Here is a 17,194-nt window from a genome sequence, read left to right as displayed (position 1 = left end):
CAGTGCTTTGTGTAACTGAACCCAGCCACACACTGCACGACGGGCAAAGTATAGAGTGAGAGAGATCTTCAGAGCTGACGGATATCATCGCTGCTTGCAGACACAGTCACGGAGAGGGCGAAATGCTAAACAGCTAATCTCTAGAACAGATGGTACATATACTTACCACTACCTCACACAAACAGAAATACGGGCCTGCTGACAGGTGCGGTCCCTCAACGCGTCCAACATTTCGGATAGAACATAGAAGTGCGTGATGTGCTACCCCAAGTTCATCGCCATCAGCACAAAAGCTCCGATCACAACACGAGAGCCCATCTGTGTAAGCCCGGTTCCAATATTGCCCTTGAGGCCGGAAGTTCGTCTACATAACTACGTAAAGAACTGAGTTGCCACCTCACAGAGAACATACCATGACTCCATTACAAAGACCATCCGGTTGGCGCTGTTCAGGGTAGAAGTCGCTGTTTATTGTGAGAACCACTCGCAAGACACCGGGATATTATTCTCAGGAGAAAAAACGGCTGGAACGTGTTACTGCAACTAGCCCTCACATTAAAACTACTCCCCCCACCAAGGTACGTGTCTGTGCATTAAGTCCGCCTTTCGAGGGATGATGGACCACTTACACGACGCAAACGCAAACATGCATGCACGCCATGACTACTGAAACCCGTAGCAACGGGAGACGTTGCCATAAGAATGCGATGAACAGCGCTCCTGCTTCGTGCGCGGGAGGATCCCTTGCAATTCATTAGAGCACTCCGTCCATACAGGCCTGTAGCCTTGCAGCGAGGATTTGGAAAGAAGCGCCAGAGCGGTCCGGCTACTGACAGCGTCGTTAAATAAGCACTAATTAGACGGGGCGTGGGGAGCGTGACATGGCCTCACATTGCCCAGAAATTACTGCTGTGGGAGGGGGGGGAAACTTCAGTCAGCGCAACAAACAGGTGGGAAGGCAGATTGGCTGGACTTGTAGCTCGGCGGTTGGAAGAGGGTCGACATGAAGAAACTGCGGCTCCAAATTACAGGCCGCGAAGTGCTCAGTCACTGCGGCCCCAATTAGCGAGGCACGCAGCCTGCAATCACCGGACTGCACACTCACGCTGCTCCGGAACAGACGGTGATGTTGCAGCCTCACGCTCCGGCCCCGTGCCGCGGAGTAACCGTCAAGCTCTGCTTTGGAAGGATGGACGGGGGGTGGTGCGCAATATGAATGAAAAGTTACTGATTTTTCTAACCTGAAGATGGAGGCGATACATTCATCCGAAACGTCGGTTTACACAATATCTACACGGCGCCACATCCCAGAAGATGACATTCTTCTTGTTATTAGAGAGTTCTACTGGACTCTGTAGACACGTCGAAAGTTTGGTTCAAAACGGACAAAAACAATGGACGCTTTACCTGGAGACCTACAAGCGCATGCGTTTTCTCTCCGGCATATTTAGTTCGGGGACACGCGGATGTGTAGTTGGTTGAGGCACTGTGATACAAGCCGGAAGGTGGCGGGTTCAACTCCCGATTAGGTCATTCGATTTTTTCAATTGACCTAATCCTTCCAGCTGCACTATGGCTCTGGGGCTGACTCATCCTCTTGCAGAAATAAGTACCAGGAATCTTCCGGGGGTAAAGGGCGGCCGGCGCGTAAGGTCGACAACCTCACCGCCGTCTATGAGCCGACTGTCTAGAAAATGTGGGAATCTCAACGTCTCACAACCCTGTGGGCCTCCACATCCTGTTACAGGGATAGCTTACACGTCTTTACTTCACAGATGCGTACTAACGTCCGCATCAAAATCAGGTTCCACCCATTACATTATGCGAGTACCCTCCTGACTTTCAGGCCCAAATACAAGTACACTGAAGATTCGGAACGGCTCAGCACAGTGTTCACAAAAGCCCGTCATCTGGGCGAGGTAAATGCAATACACGTCAAGACGCCGGCCGTGCAGTCTGGTAGAAGGTTACGGAGCAGGCGATGTCTAGGCTGGATGGTGCATCAACTGGAAAGGCAGATGATGGCGTATAACACTCGGAACTATTGGATTCCTTCTGTTTTTGTCCATCGTTCGGTGTTCTAGAAAACACCACAAACACAGCGTTTCGGAAACTGGATCTGTTCTCGTCCTCTGGTGGCGGGGGGGATTGAGGTTAGCTCTTCCTAAGGTCCCTCCTTCACTTGAGGACGGAGACTGATCCGGTCTCCGAAACGCTGTGTTCTCCAGTGCATTTTGGAATACCGAATGATGGACAAAGTCCAAAAACCCACTAAATCCGAATGGGAAAGGATTTGGAAGGAAACGGTCGTGGCCTATCGCGGTTCTATCCCGATGTTTGCCTGCGGGGACAGAGAAAACCCATGAGGAGCTTCGGTCAGGATAGCCGGTGAACCGGCCGAAGTTTAAACCAATCACTTTCCGAAAACATGTCTACAACGTTACCGCTATACTAACCTGCTGGCTATGTTTCGGAGGAACATGTTCCTTCCATTTTCAGGGCATATAAGCCAGAGTCAGGGTTATTTTACCGCCAATCAGTTCGTCTTGGCGCCAAGCCCCTTGAGACTCAAGACTAAGGAATTATTTTTGAACTGAACCCTTGCGGTCATAGTCCCTATGTAACATCTTCTCTGACGAGAGGATGGGTGAGTCGTCTACACTTGCTGCTGGTCCTCGCCAGCACAGTGATTCTCAGGTCTCTCAGATTCGAGACTCCCGCAACCTGGAAGGCCAGGTCTCCAAGTCTCCTACGACTCGCAGGGTTACGGGGAAGGTATTCACGCGGGCACAGAAGGCGGCAGTATGTTGCTCCGCAGGCCGCACTGGGAACGCTAAAGCGAAGACAATGGGCGGCTAATAAAATGGCTACCGGCAGGCTTGAACCCGACCCGCGGCAGGGAGGCTGGAGACGGGGTCCGCCCGCTCTCAGGCGGCGCGCACTGCGGCTACGTATCCTCACTTCCCGCGGGAGGACCGCGCCTGCAAAACCTCCGATCCGCTTTAATTAACCCGCGACTATTAACCAGGCTTCTGTTGTGAACAAAAGACGAATGGCTGGCCGGGCCCTCGGCCATCAGCCGCGCCATTCATCAGGGAGTGACAACCTGTGGCCCGGCGGCGGAGTGCATCAAGGCAAGACCAAGATACAGATGGAAGCAACAAGAGAAACAAGTACATTCTTAGACCTGTACTCCGTACAGCTGTTCTGTTTTCTCTCTTAACATAACGTCTTCCATGGGGTCTGGATCACGGCTCCGACCTCCAAGAAAATACTCCGCACCGCCGTTACAAAGATCAGTTTATTTAGGAAAACAATCGCTGCTCATTGTACACAGGGATACCGTGCCTCAAGAGTCAATGACGCATACCATTACGTCATCAATAGACAGTTACTAATTCTATTTTGCAACGTACGTTGGGTACCAGTGTCGTCACACCGGACTCTCAAATACGTTGGTTTCTAACCCACAGAAAACACATCACATCTCTGTTTAGCCTTCTGAGAACTAAGCGCACACAGTCGCTACTGCGCTGGAGACAGTTCGTCACAATTCTCGAAACCGGCCTCGTTGTCTCATGCTCCCGTGACTGGGAAGTTGGGCACCACGACACGGTAAAGGCGTGTGTATGCTGACTTCCATTTGCTGCACCGCACGCCCCACACACAGCTCTCTAATTCTGACGTCACTATCTGATGTTTCAGACACAGAATACAAGTACGATCCTGGGATTTAACCCGGGCCTCCGCTTCGAGAAGCCTGAGTTACGTCATGGCCAATAGCTTTTCTGACAAAATTTAGAGGCGATGGACCAACAATGTTAATTTGGTGCAATGTCTATTATCCCACTAATAAGATGGACTTCATCTCGCATGCTTTCGTATAATCAAATCCAAACGTCTGTCGCCCCCCGCAGAGCTGATTTAGACGAGAGAGTGTGTGATTGGCGCTACGACAGGTAGCCCCATTGTTGCACGGGCCCACAAAAGTTTTCAATTATTGGAGACAATGAGACCGCTGGAGGCAATCTCCTAGCAGCGCTCAATTAATGTTTTGTAGCCAATAAAAACCTGAATGGGAGATGTTTTAACAGAAGCAGTATGCGCATTCCAGGTCCTATTGTGGCCCCAGCCGTTTGATTCCAACACAACAATGAGCGAACAGTGGTAGCAGCATTCTGAACGCACCTGGTGGTCCGCTACGATCTACTGCAGAAGTACCGAACTGCAGAGACGTTGAGCTGAACACCGCTGAACCGACAGTAGCGGCAACATATTCGGCTCTGCTGCAGCAGGGCTGAACAGAACGCAGCGGCAACTGATTAGGCTCCACTACAGAAGGTATAAACTGCAGATACGTTCAGCTGAACACCACTGAACAGACAGTAGCGGCTACGGATTATGCTCCACTCCAAAAGGAACGAACTGCAGAAACGTTCAGCTGAACACCACTGAACAGAAGTAGCGGCTACGGATTATGCTCCACTCCAAAAGGAATGAACTGCAGAAATGTTCAGCTGAACACCACTGAACAGACAGTAACGGTAACGGCTTAGGCTCCACTGCAGAAGTTACGAACTGCAAAATGTTCCCCTGAACATAGCTGAATCGACATTGGTGGCAACATTCACTTGGCTCCACTGCGGAAGTGACGTACTGGAAAAGTACTATGCTTAATAAATACAATGAACCAATTGTGCCTGCAGTATTTTGAATGGACCCTGTGTTTCGCATATTTGGGATGCAGATATGGGAAACTGCAAGTTTGCGCCACCGAACATAACAATGAGCTCAACGTGAACTTTCCGCTAGTGCAGAACTTCTATTCAACGTCATTGTTGTATGCGATTTCTCTGCAACTTGAAACAAACAACCGCATTTTATTTCTACAGTAAAAATTATGTAGCGCTCCTAACTCCCATCACAACATAGATTCTGCGGTATAAGAAGTAGCTGTGTTGCATATCTGCATGTTTTGCGCTAACAACATACGAACCTGCAACTCGGCTTTCTGCAGTATATCCGTGTAAGGTGTAATGTGAATTCGTATTTAAACGCCACAAAAGGAAAATACTCAATTGACACAATCCATCACCATTTGTCGCGGCAGTCGGCCGTTAATCAACCCAACCAAAATGTGGGAACAGGATGAAGCTGCTGTCGTGGCCTGTTTTAAGGAACCGGATAACAGCAGTGCCACACTTCAGCACAAGAAACCTTCTGCCATTGTACTTCCATGGCAACGTACAGGGTCTAATTTAACCCGCGAGAACCCGCTTTAAAGTACTGCATTCTGCCCACAGAGTGTATCTGTGTCTTCCGTACGGTTTTCACAGTAAACAGCGACTGTTTCCCTACACAGCAGTAACCGGTTGGGCTTTGTAGCGGAGACGTAATATGTTTCCTGTGAGGTACGGACTGGATTCTTATGTTATTTAGGCGAAATTCAGTGTGTATAAGGTTAAGACTTCGACTTCGAATCAGTCACACCGAGTCCCGCGGTGGAGTCGTGTTCGAATACCTCCACTGTAGCCCTGCAAGCCGTAGGAGGCGACGAAAATGGAACCCAGTGCCTGGGGGATATAGTTACGGGGTCGTGGCCGTCCAGGTTGGAGGAGTCTCGAATCTTAGGCAGTAAAACATGGGACTCAAACCAAAGAATGACTGCGCTGGCGAGGGCCAGCAGCGTCTGTAAACGATGAACCCTCCCTGTTGTAAGAGAGGGCGCCCCACAACAACACACAACTGTCCGAAAGTAATAAAAATTTGGTCTTGGGCCCCAGATGGGGTCTTGACACCAAGACAGACTGGCCGACTGATCGTCGGTCGTAACATAACTTTTACTTTGAGTCTTTAAAGAGTTAAATAGTTAGCTGTAACTCCTCAGAGATGGCAGGGCCCGGTTACTTCATCGATCTTATCAATCACCAGATGAATCCAGACTCAAGAGGTCCTGTAATTCTAGACGAGACATCTGGAGAGGCCGATGGAAACTGTTACACCATACATACCGTTTCAGACAGCACAAGGCCTGTGTGCAAGGCATATTTCCTCCCAACAGTTCCGCACTCTCTTGAGACGAGGCTTCACCATGTTGTCACCTGTTCCGCCTTCGTGGTTTAAAATGAGTACCTGGCGTATCGAGTAATACTACTGTCACGCGTTTGACTGTGATTGCAGTCGAGGTTTGGACTGGATTTACTGGGCACTTACAGAACGTAACTGCAAATAATTACGACAGACTCACTGAGTCACACACTCCAAAGACCACTGGACCTACAACACACATAAAGTCTTCTCAGTCTTCACTAGCCGTTGCTTGATAGCGGCTTCTAGTGGCGGACGTTCCCCTTAATCTGGGTTCCCAAACTGTCCCTGGCCTCAGCTACCAGCTTCTCACTTCTCACAACTGCCACTATCAACTGACTCAACAACTCAAAGGCAAAGTCAGAGTTACTTTACCACTGTCGGTTTACAGCCAACCAGTTCGTCTTGGTGTCAAGCCCCTTGAGACTCCACAACTGAATTACTAGTCCTCGTTATATAGCCCCGGCACGGACCGCACTGAAAACGGTTCTTCCATAATTGCGTGTTCTCTCGTTGCCGGGGAAACAGCCTGCCCACAGCAACGGCTGTTGTACTGTCGCCTGTTTACACAGCTGTTACCTGAGTATGGGTCTACATGTCACAGTATAGTTGTCTTCTGGGATACAGCGACGTGGTGTCCGTTGAAAGTTAACGGAAGTCTCGGAGGAACATGTCGCCTCCATCTTCATGGTCGAAAAATAAGTCAGACAAGAAATGAGCGTGAAGCAGAGCTCTGTTTGCCACCGCCTTCCTCCGAAACGTCGGTTGGCTTTCAGCGGACTAGACGGCGTCATATCTTCATCTCAGAGAAAACTCCGAACCCAGCTGTCAGGAAAGCTTGGTCCCGTTCAGCGTTCTCCAACTCCAGCAAACTGGGTTGGGGGGGGTTTACATTACGATGCTGTCAGCGTCCAATTGCAGGACAAGAGAAAGAACTGGAAAGCATTTGGAAGGTGATGTACCCCGGCACTTTCCCTGGATAGAATAAGGAAAAACAACGGAAGTTGTCTGTCAGGATAGTCTATGTTCCAGCAAGGTTCGAATCCAGCATCTTCTGAATAGGATTCAAAAGCGTTACCACCATGTCTCAACCTAGCCGAAAGAGGGCTCCTCCTTTCCCGACAAGACTACCTTCATAGTTATGTACGTACGTGCATCGCGTTCCACCTATCCATCAAGTCCCACCAGTTGAGAAACACTGGTCTACACGACTCTTGTATGTAAGCTGTTATAGGTGACATGAAGCCGTGCTGTCAAGTAGTTTGGCAGAACGTCACCTATGTTTCGGTGAAATGCGCTGCCTCCATCTTCAGGGTAGAAAAATAAAATGGGCGTGGAAATACGTTCTATGGATACTGAGTGTGGGGCAGGGGCTGTGATCGAGCCAATAACGTTGCAAGACGTAGCTTAGAGCAACGGCGCCTCTTAGACGCCAGTGCTGAGGCCCTTGAAAGTAAAGCGGCAACGAGACAAAGGAATGTGCTCGGGAGATTGCGATGGGCTGGTGCAAGGGGCAAGGAACACACAGAAAACCTTCACTGAGGACGACAGGCGAGATTCAAAGCTGGACAAGAATGACCAGTATTTACTTTATTTACTTGTTTACATAGGTAGCTCGGCTCACACATAAAAGGATGTGAAGGAAGCGGTGCGTCGGGTAACAACCCGGCATTTGCCTTGGAGGTGATGACGACGCCGAGAACTGAACCCGGGGCCTCCCGGATTCGATCGTGACCTTCGGTGAACGTGAAGGAGTGGGAATAGGCCGGTAGACAGTATAAATGGATACAGGTTACGGTAGCGTGATTGGGTTGAGCCGGCTCGTTTCTCACGTGCACCAGATGTCATCAATCAAGCGAGACTCTCATTAACCTGGGATCTAATAGCCTCTTTGTGAGCCGTAAACAGTTGACAATAGCGAGCCGTGTCATTTGTAAAGCAACCCTGAAAACTAGTTTTAATTTGACACGCTTTATTACCGATTATAAGGCGCAATGAAGGGCGGAAATCTTCACGGATTAGGAATCCGATACGTGAGGTACAGCTGGTGGCACAAGACAGTGAAACAGTCTGTCAGGTACGGCAGCACAAACCACTTTATTGATTGTCACTGCTTCCCTTTGCGTCTCTTTTTGCGGCCAGACTCCAGTCCGCTGGAGAACTCTGATGTCACCAAATGTGTCAAAGTTGAGTAGCCCTGTCCGAGCTCAGAGCTGGATCCCTTTTTATCGCGTGACGTTCTGAAACAAAAGTATACAACAAAACTCAGAAGTGGGGGTTCCGGGGTCGATTCCTCAGCACAGCAAACAGAAGGCGAGGCTCAGGATTGCAGTTTTTCACAGAGGGCGTTCCGGCCGCGATAATTATGAAAGTAATTTAATAATGAACACAAAATTGCTCCACTGCAGAACACAACGATGCAGGAGTCCAGATAGGACGGAAAAGCAAACAAGCGCCGAAACGAGGGAATGTATCGAGAGATAGATAGACGCATAGGGCGTAAAGGAAATAAAGGAGGGAATTAAATAGGGAATATAGAGGCAGAGGGGCAGGACGAATAAGTCTTAAAACACAGAGACTACACAGCGGGGCAGCTGTGTAGTCTCTGTGTTGTAATTGTCNGGGGGGGGGTGGGGGGGGGGGGGGGTGTATCGGACACAAAGTGTCCTTCATTTCGTTTGAAAACGTCTTTCGCTCAGATTAATATTTCCTGAGATGTGCAGAAGCGCTCCGTGCGTCTTCATGCCAAGCGTCCGTCATCGTCACTGGAATGTGCCACCAAATTTCGGTAAAATTCGCCGATCAGCTGCATGTGGATAGGCAGCCGACGGGGTTAACATGGCCACGTTCACATCAGAATTTCTGTCGACTTTTCGTTTCGAGCACGTCAAAAGCGAAGGGCAATTCACACAGATACACCCAGAGAGGGGTGGGGGGAGTGGGAGGGGGAGGCAGTCAGATGACGCTCCTGCAGTGGATGACCCGGCGTGGGGCACTGGTTATTAACGTCACATTGTTACATGACGAGAAGCCGCAGGGGCTGCTTTTAGCTCCCGTAATGAAACAAAAGATCGGTAAAGAAATATTAATCTTCGAGCGCAGTGGCGTGCAGTACGCGACGGTCAGTGGCGTGCAGCATACAAATGGGGTTCCACACTTGCCTACCCATAACAGTGGCATTCGGAATGACCCTGCCTCGGTATCCTTCCTTGTAGAGTCGTGTAGACTGATCAAACTGCGTCCAACTTACTACGAAGAAAGATGTCACTCCAACAGCCGAAGATAACACAGCGTGTCGAAACAGAGAAGACGCCATATATCGAGATTACGCTCTTCTGGGATGATACCGTGCAGTCTGGTAGATAAGTAACAACGTTTCGAATGGCCCCATCTCAATCTTTAGGGTATGTCTCCTACCCTGAAGTTGGAGGCAGCAAATTCCTCCGAAACGTTACGAGTACTATACCGGACTACGCGACGTCCCATCCCAACGCCGCCTTGAGGACCTCAAATCTGAGGAAGCCATTTCGCCCGTCGAGAAGCAAACCGCCTCCACCCCTTCCAGCAAACTCCAAAGGCGAGGCTAACAAACGAACTGAGGAAGGCCATGGCAGCCAAGACACAAGCTGCTATTCCATGCAGGCGTATGAAGGATATGGGAGGTCAGGTCCACATATTCATAAGCTCCTTCGTTCTAGAGAGTCACACTACAACTATAGCCTTCACCCCAGCTGGAGATAGGTGGGCTCTACAAGGAAGAGGAACACTGTACTGCCCTTGCAGGGAGTCAAACTGCGGTCCCCAACTAACCTGAAACTCCGCGGGAAGCGAACGCTCGCCACAGAGATGCGGGACATTCTCCAAAGAACGGGAAATTGAGAGAATAAGAGTGGCAGGCCTGTGAGCTCGCCACAGCCAAATCTAATTTCTCTGGGAAAAGGGTGGGGCGCTGCGTGCGTTACTAAACAAACAATAGAGAATCGCAGGGCGTACACAAGTCCCAGGGACTGAAATTTCATCAGCTACCGTCTCCCTTTTTCCTCATCTAATTTTCCCCAAACCAGTTTTATTTTTCCAAGGGAAATCTGAATTTATAGCCGTATATACATGTTTCTGCCACTCAAATGTCGCGTCGATAACCCGCGCGCAGTAATTAAATGTACAAAGAAAATTAGCAGGCGGCGCCCGTACCCTTTTTGGAAGCCGTGCGATCTGTCGGCGTTTCTAGAATCTGTCCACGGCTTCCTGCGTCAGCAGCGTCCCCCCCCCCTCCTGTCATCCGCTCTCAAGTCCAAGTTCGTCCGACTGACTGACTGACTGACCCCAGGGACCTGGGCCCTTCTTGAGAAGCCGCCAGTTGTGCAGCTACTCAACAATTTCCCAGCATTTTATGGAACCCGAAGGTTCACTTTCGTGTTCACAAGAGCCCTCCACTGAGCCAGAACAATCCAGTCCATACCACCGCATTTTAAGATCCATTTTAATATTATCCACCCACCTGCGTCTTGGTCTTCATAGTGGTCTCTTTCCTTCTCGTTTTCCCACCACTATCCTATACGCATTCCTCTTCGCCACAAGTCGTGCTACATGCCCTGCCCACCTCATCCTCTTTGACTTGATCATTCTAATTATACTTGGAGAAGAGTATAAGTTATGAAGCTCCTCATTATGCAGTTTTCTCCTGTCACTTCATCTCTCTACGGTCCAAATATTCTCCTCAACACCCTGTTCTCAAATACCCTCAGTCTATGTTGCTCCCTTAATGTCAGAGACCAAGTTTCACACCCATACAGAACCACAGGCAAAATTATAGTTCTGTATATTCTAATGTTTATGTTTTTAGACAGCAGACGAGAATACAAAAGCCTCTGGACTGAATGCTAGCAAGAATTACCTGAATTCAGATTTTGATTTGTTATTGTCCCCAAATATGTGAACTGTGCCACATTTTCAAAACCAATCTATTTGTCACGATTTTGCCCTGCATTCTGGTGATGAGACAGTAACATATACTGAGTTTTTTCTGTGTTTACTTCTAGACAAAACTCCTTACTTGCATCGGTAAAAAAAAAAAAAAAATTAAATTTGGTACCTACCTCACAGTAAACACACGGCGTCTCCACTACAAAGACCAACCGGTTAACGCCTTCTAGGGAAACAACAACTAGTTATTGTGTGAATCACGCGAAACATACAAACACACTGTGTGGGCAAAACGAAATTTTTCTTTAATGTTTAAACAGGTAGCATATGCAGTAAACCCTTGCCAATCCGGATTAATGAAGCAAAAATCGCCGCAAAACAAAAAAAAATAGAAAAAACAAACAATGATACAGGCAATGCTGATGAAAATAAATACAAAAGTATCACTGCAGCAATTTGTTCCTCTGTCAGAAGCTGAAATCCAGGGCACCTTGATCCAGCTGAAGCCAATCTTGGGTATATTTGCTTGCGCGGTTTCAGCGCAGTCTGAAAGTCCTCTCGCTCCTAAACCCCATGTGTCTTTTTAAAGTATGTACTCAACTGTGAAGAGAACTTTTCATTTTTCATGTTTCGATTCGGATTATCCGACATCCGGATTAGAGTGGGTTTAATGATTAATATACGTAAAGGGATAAACAAATGTTCTAGTCATGCATAAGTCGGCGCACTATCGCTTCCTGCAGCCTATAGCCCGGACAAAGTTGCGGCCCAATTTAAAGGCCGAGGATGTGATACTGTGCTGCGTAGTCAGGGCTATCGCACGTCTCAGGGAGGCGGTGACTAATCTGTATGAAGCAATGGTGGAATGTTGATAATATGGGAAAACAATGAACACTGCGGTACCGCCTCGCCCATCGCGAATCTCACACGACGTCATCCGGCACGGAAACCCGCGACGGAGACCAGCGTCTTGAGTTGTGATCATCTGGCTACGTCGTTATGAGAAATCGCTGCTTGTTTGCTGTGAGGCTTGACCAAACGGAAGCCGTGTTGTGCTTAGACTGCGGAAAAATGGCGCTTGAAGCGTAGCAGAGCCTCGTACAAAAAAAAACAGATTGAATGCAATTATCGTAAGCAAGGCACGCCCGGACTATACAGAGTGTCCTGCAAAGTTCGCCGCTTTGCATCTCGAGACCGAGACCCGCCTGCCTCGCGTGAACTTCCCCGGGCACGCTGTATCGGGCCGCGTCACGCCGTAACGCGATAATCAAGCCGGCCCATCAATCTCTACACAACGGGTCTGACGCATGAACGGATCGGAATTCTAGCCCGAGCCAGCGCCTCTCAACGAGTCTCGAAACAAGGACCAGGGGAAGGATGAGAATTTACCTGCCCCGCTGCCACTGCTGGCGTCCAATCCCCCCGATGGTGGACGGCGGGTCCCTGAGGGCGAAGCTCTTAGCGTAGTGACCGAGATGAACCTCCTTAAAGTTGAAAGCAGGCCTGGCCTCCTTCGGGTAGCTCGCGTAGAATCGAACCCAGGAGACGTAGGCTAGAATGAGATATTGAGATGTCACTTCCCAACAGGTTACAACAGTGAGCAGCGATATTTATGGACGGGGGCTGGACAGACGCGCTGTTTCCTTGCGACCTGTTCGCGCTTATGATTTCTGTGATTTATTCGGAGCCCTTCATGTAATAAACCGCCGGGGTCTGTCGACAAGACAAACAGTGGACATCGATAAGCCTCCCCACTCCACAGTGCGAGACTTTATCGATAGTAGGGCGTCGGTGCAGTTCGCGCGTCGGCCATCATTTGTTTCTGGTAAACGAGGTGTGACTTTTTTTAGGGCGATGTTTGTTGACAGGTCCGGAGTGCAGATCGCTGTCCGGTCCGGTCCGGCGCGGCCTCCCCCAACATTGGAAATCGAAGCGCGCGGCGCGTGGAGGAGGGGGAATACAAACACTGCAAGGGTCCAGAGACCGTTTCTTCACAGAAATTTTATTCAACCAAAAAACGCGTCTGCCCACAGGATTTGTAGCTGAAATGAAGAGAAAGGCCAACCCCAAGAGCCCGCCATTCTGCTGTCCGTCCACACGTTTCATCTCCCACGTTTCTCAATTTCAATTTATGAATCTGGCAAATGCAATTCTGATTCGTACCTCGTGTCCTCATAAGCCACCCTTACATGAAGCTCACATACACCCACATTTGTTACAAAAGAAAAAATCCGATCGTCCAGATCTGTCGGAAATAAGTGAGACTCTGATGAACATGGCGTGCGGGCAGGCGGGTTCCGAACATCCTCACCCTGACTTCCGTGACTTCCCTCAGGTCCTAGTACCTCAAAGTTGGTCACGACCGCTTCCCTTCGATCCTTTCCAATTCATTAATCACTAGTCACACTACCATTCGACGCCGTACAGTCTTTAAATAAACCATTCATTCATTCATCAGTGACTCTACAGCCCTTCCTTTGGTGCTGGCCGCTTTTTCAGTTTCGTAATCCTTCAGTAGAACCCCTTGGACGGGGTATCATCCCGTCTCAAGTCCGCTACTTACAAACAGGACAGCTTAAACACAGAATAAACGCATGCAGATATCCACACCTCGAGTGGGATTCGAACCCACGACCCCAGCGTTCGAGATGGAGAAGAAGTTTCATGGCCACAAAACGCGCGGCCAGCGTGACCGGCTAAATAAACAGTTATATACGTAGTTGGTTGAGGCACTATGCTACAAGCAGGAAGGTCGCGAGTTTAAGTCCCGATGAGGTTATTGGATTTGTTTCAATTGACCTAAACCTTCCAGCCGCAATGTGACCCTGTGGTCGACTCAGTCTCTAACAGAAATGAGTACCAGGAATATTCTTGGGGGTAAAGGGCGGCCGGCGCGTAGGGCTGACAACCTTACCGCCATCTGTGAGCCGACTGTCTAGAAAATGTGGGAACCTCAACGTCTCACAACCCTGTGGGCCTTCACGTCCTGTTACAGGGATAGCTTTACTATTCCCTTTTTTTTTTACTTATACATTAAATTAACGACAAATCAAGTGTGCCACATAGCAAAAATAAAAGGACGTAAGATATATATATATATATTACATGCATCCTATACAGGTGACCCTTTCTGTAGTTTCAAAACTTGCGTTAGTGTAATCTGAAATAAAGAAAATCCCCGTGGTTTTGCAACGGCGCGAAGCTTAACTGGCAGCAAGCTGCATCACATTAGAATGAGTACCCGCAAATAAACTAAGGGCACACCTACAGACGGGTTTGCACTGGGAATCGCATTCACTGGACTATTACAGAACGTAACTACAAATAGCTACGGGTCACACAGTTACATACTCCAAAGATAACTGTAACCACAGCACACATAAAGTCTTCTCACTATGCTGTCTTCACCAGTCGTTGTCTGGTGATGGACCCTAGCAATGTTCTCTGCTTCCGTGCTCATGTTCTTGCTGGCTGGCGGCTGTCACACAACTAACTCAATGTTCCAACTGTCGACTCCGGCTGACTGGATGTTAAATTGCTGCTGGCCCTCGCCAGTACAGTGATTCTTGGTTTCGAGTCCAATGGGCCTCATGACCGTATTTTGCTGTGTGACGGCTCTGGGAGCCTCAACTAACTGTCCAGCTTAGAACATCTCGCCACGGACCGCGCAGAAAACACCGTTCCTGTTGCTGTTTCCAATTGTTGCCATGCAAAGATGTTCGTTTGCGAAGCTGTTACTCAGTAACGGCTGTTGTATGTTTGCTTATCGCGTGGTCGTTGCCCAGCAACGGGTATACATGCCACAATATTAATAAGGCAACGGGGATGCTGTGGCGTGGAGACACAGCTCTTCACTTCCGTGGGCTCCTGACATGTCTGAATTAAAGGTCTGACCACTGCGCGGCCCGGTGACATGTCTCAGTGACGGGTCTGACCACTGCGCTGCCCGCTGACATGTCTCAGTGACCGGTCTGACCACTGTGCGGCGTGGTGACATGTCTCAGTGACTGGTCTGACCACTGCGCGGCCCGGCGACATGTCTCAGTGACGGGTCTGACACCTGCGCGGCCTGGTGACATGTCTCAGTGACCGGTCTGACCACTGCGCGGCCCGGTGACATGTCTCAGTGACCGGTCTGACCACTGCGCTGCCCGCTGACATGTCTCAGTGACCGGTCTGACCACTGTGCGGCGTGGTGACATGTCTCAGTGACTGGTCTGACCACTGCGCGGCCCGGCGACATGTCTCAGTGACGGGTCTGACACCTGCGCGGCCTGGTGACATGTCTCAGTGACCGGTCTGACCACTGCGCTGCCCGCTGACATGTCTCAGTGACCGGTCTGACCACTGCGCGGCCCGCTGACATGTCTCAGTGACCGGTCTGACCACTGCGCGGCCCGGTGACATGTCTCAGTGACCGGTCTGACCACTGCGCTGCCTGGTGACATGTCTCAGTGACCGGTCTGACACCTGCGCGGCCTGGTGACATGTCTCAGTGACCGGTCTGACACCTGCGCGGCCTGGTGATATGTCTCAGTGACCGGTCTGACCACTGCGCGGCCCGCTGACATGTCTCAGTGACCGGTCTGACCACTGCGCTGTCCGGTGACCGATCTGACACCTGCGCGGCCTGGTGACAAGTCAGTGACCGGTCTGACCCCTGTGTGGCCAGTGTAGCATGAAACTGAGGGGACTGTACCAGAAACTGATAACAACGGCAGGAGACGAAATACCTGTCAGTGCGACAAATGGGGACGGCCCTTGTCTTCATTACTCGCGCGGCGCCTCAAAAGGCGGACCCTCCGCGCAACAGTGGGACACACAGCAACAGCAACAAAACTTTGTTCTTGTTCTGCCAGGATAACGGCAACAAAGGCAGTTACAGAGCCTCAAATTATTTCGCGTCTCATCAGCGTCATCGCCCGCATAGCCCGCACTAACCGGCGCGTTTAAAGCCACTTCCTGGGATTTGTTCTCTCTCGCATTTGTGTGCGCTGCGAAGCTAAACGCGCGGCGGTTTTACTGTTTAGCAAACAACAGGGTTGTCACAAGTGCGAGCGGCTCTCGGTGGGTGACCTTGGTTCGAGATGATGAGCATTGTCTGTATAGTCTCGACGTAGTGAACTGGGCGCGAGGCTGTACAGCTGGCCCGTCACGAAGTGCTCAGGGCCGAGAGGGACTGGTACCGGACAGCCCTGATGCGCGTAATTGCGGCGGGCAGGTGAATCGCGACCGCATGACTACACAAGGCTGCAGTATAATGAAAAGATGGGCAGTTCAGTTTATCATTGGTTTCCGGTGTGCAGTTAGCAATTTCAATGGCTACTTCCGGCACGCAATGCGGTCACGGCAGGCACACAAAGAGGAGGAAGGAAAGTAACTAACAAACAAACAAACAGAACTGTCTCACGAATTTAAAAAAAAAAAATGTACCAGAGTTAATCTGCGTGCAGTACACTGCAAACTGCTTCGAAGATTGCAGCCTTCTGGTGCTTGAGGCCGTGTAGTCTGGTAGATATACCGAGAAAAAACGGTATCTTTTACTCCGAAAATAAGGCGCGTTGGCCATTCTTCTATCCTGAAGATGGAGACAGTATGTTCCTCCAAAACGCAGGCACGTATCTACAAAACTACACGGTGTCTTGACGCCCATCTGAAATCTTTGCTTCTACTTTGTTCCTTCGTCAACTCGGTGTTTCCCAACAAACGTGCCATGTACCTCGCTCTACTTCATCCAGTACTGGGCTATGGAGATGCTGATCTGAGGATTTCTGTCCTTGCCCGAAACCGAAACCCGGGCGTCCATTACACAATAAAAAAGGCAGTTATCCCTGTAGCAGACCGTCGAGGCCCACAGATGTCGGTGAAGTTGTCAGCCTTAGGCGCCGGCGTCCCTTTACTCCCAGGAAGAGTCCTGGTACACATTTCTGTTAGGGGCTGAGTCGACCCCAGGGCCATAGTGCGGGTTGTTCGACTCCGGAGCCAGTGTGGCTGGGATGATTAGGCCACGTGAAAAATCCAAAGACCTCATCGGGAATCGAACCCGCCACCATCCTGATTGTAGCATAAGTGTCTCAACCAACGTCAGCCGTTGAGAGCGGCTATCAAGCAACGGCTTGTGACTGGGAACACTAGTGTAGTCACGAGTTGTTTAAGAGTCCAATAAATCCCATTACCAATTCAA

The 17,194-nt window shown here is 49.9% G+C and overlaps 1 protein-coding gene across 1 annotated transcript in view; it reads right to left on the bottom strand.

Annotated features, from left to right (window-relative positions):
* Positions 1–8,165: 8,165 nt before the first annotated feature.
* The window catches only part of LOC111873649 (probable ATP-dependent RNA helicase DDX31), a 29,221-nt gene continuing 20,192 nt past the window's right edge, over positions 8,166–17,194 (bottom strand). The window contains exons 10-11 of the mRNA XM_023868557.2: positions 12,400–12,562; positions 8,166–8,327 (exon numbers count right to left, since the gene is read on the bottom strand). Of these exons, the coding sequence (XP_023724325.1) occupies positions 8,195–8,327; positions 12,400–12,562 (296 nt within the window). The 3' untranslated portion in view covers positions 8,166–8,194. The remainder of the gene's footprint in view (positions 8,328–12,399; positions 12,563–17,194) is intronic.

This window comes from Cryptotermes secundus, unplaced genomic scaffold (genome assembly GCF_002891405.2).
Source record: "Cryptotermes secundus unplaced genomic scaffold, Csec_1.0 scaffold678, whole genome shotgun sequence".
Taxonomy (NCBI): Eukaryota; Metazoa; Arthropoda; class Insecta; order Blattodea; family Kalotermitidae; genus Cryptotermes; species Cryptotermes secundus.
Note: the sequence above shows the minus strand (reverse complement) of the source record. Positions and strands in the feature narration are given on the sequence as shown.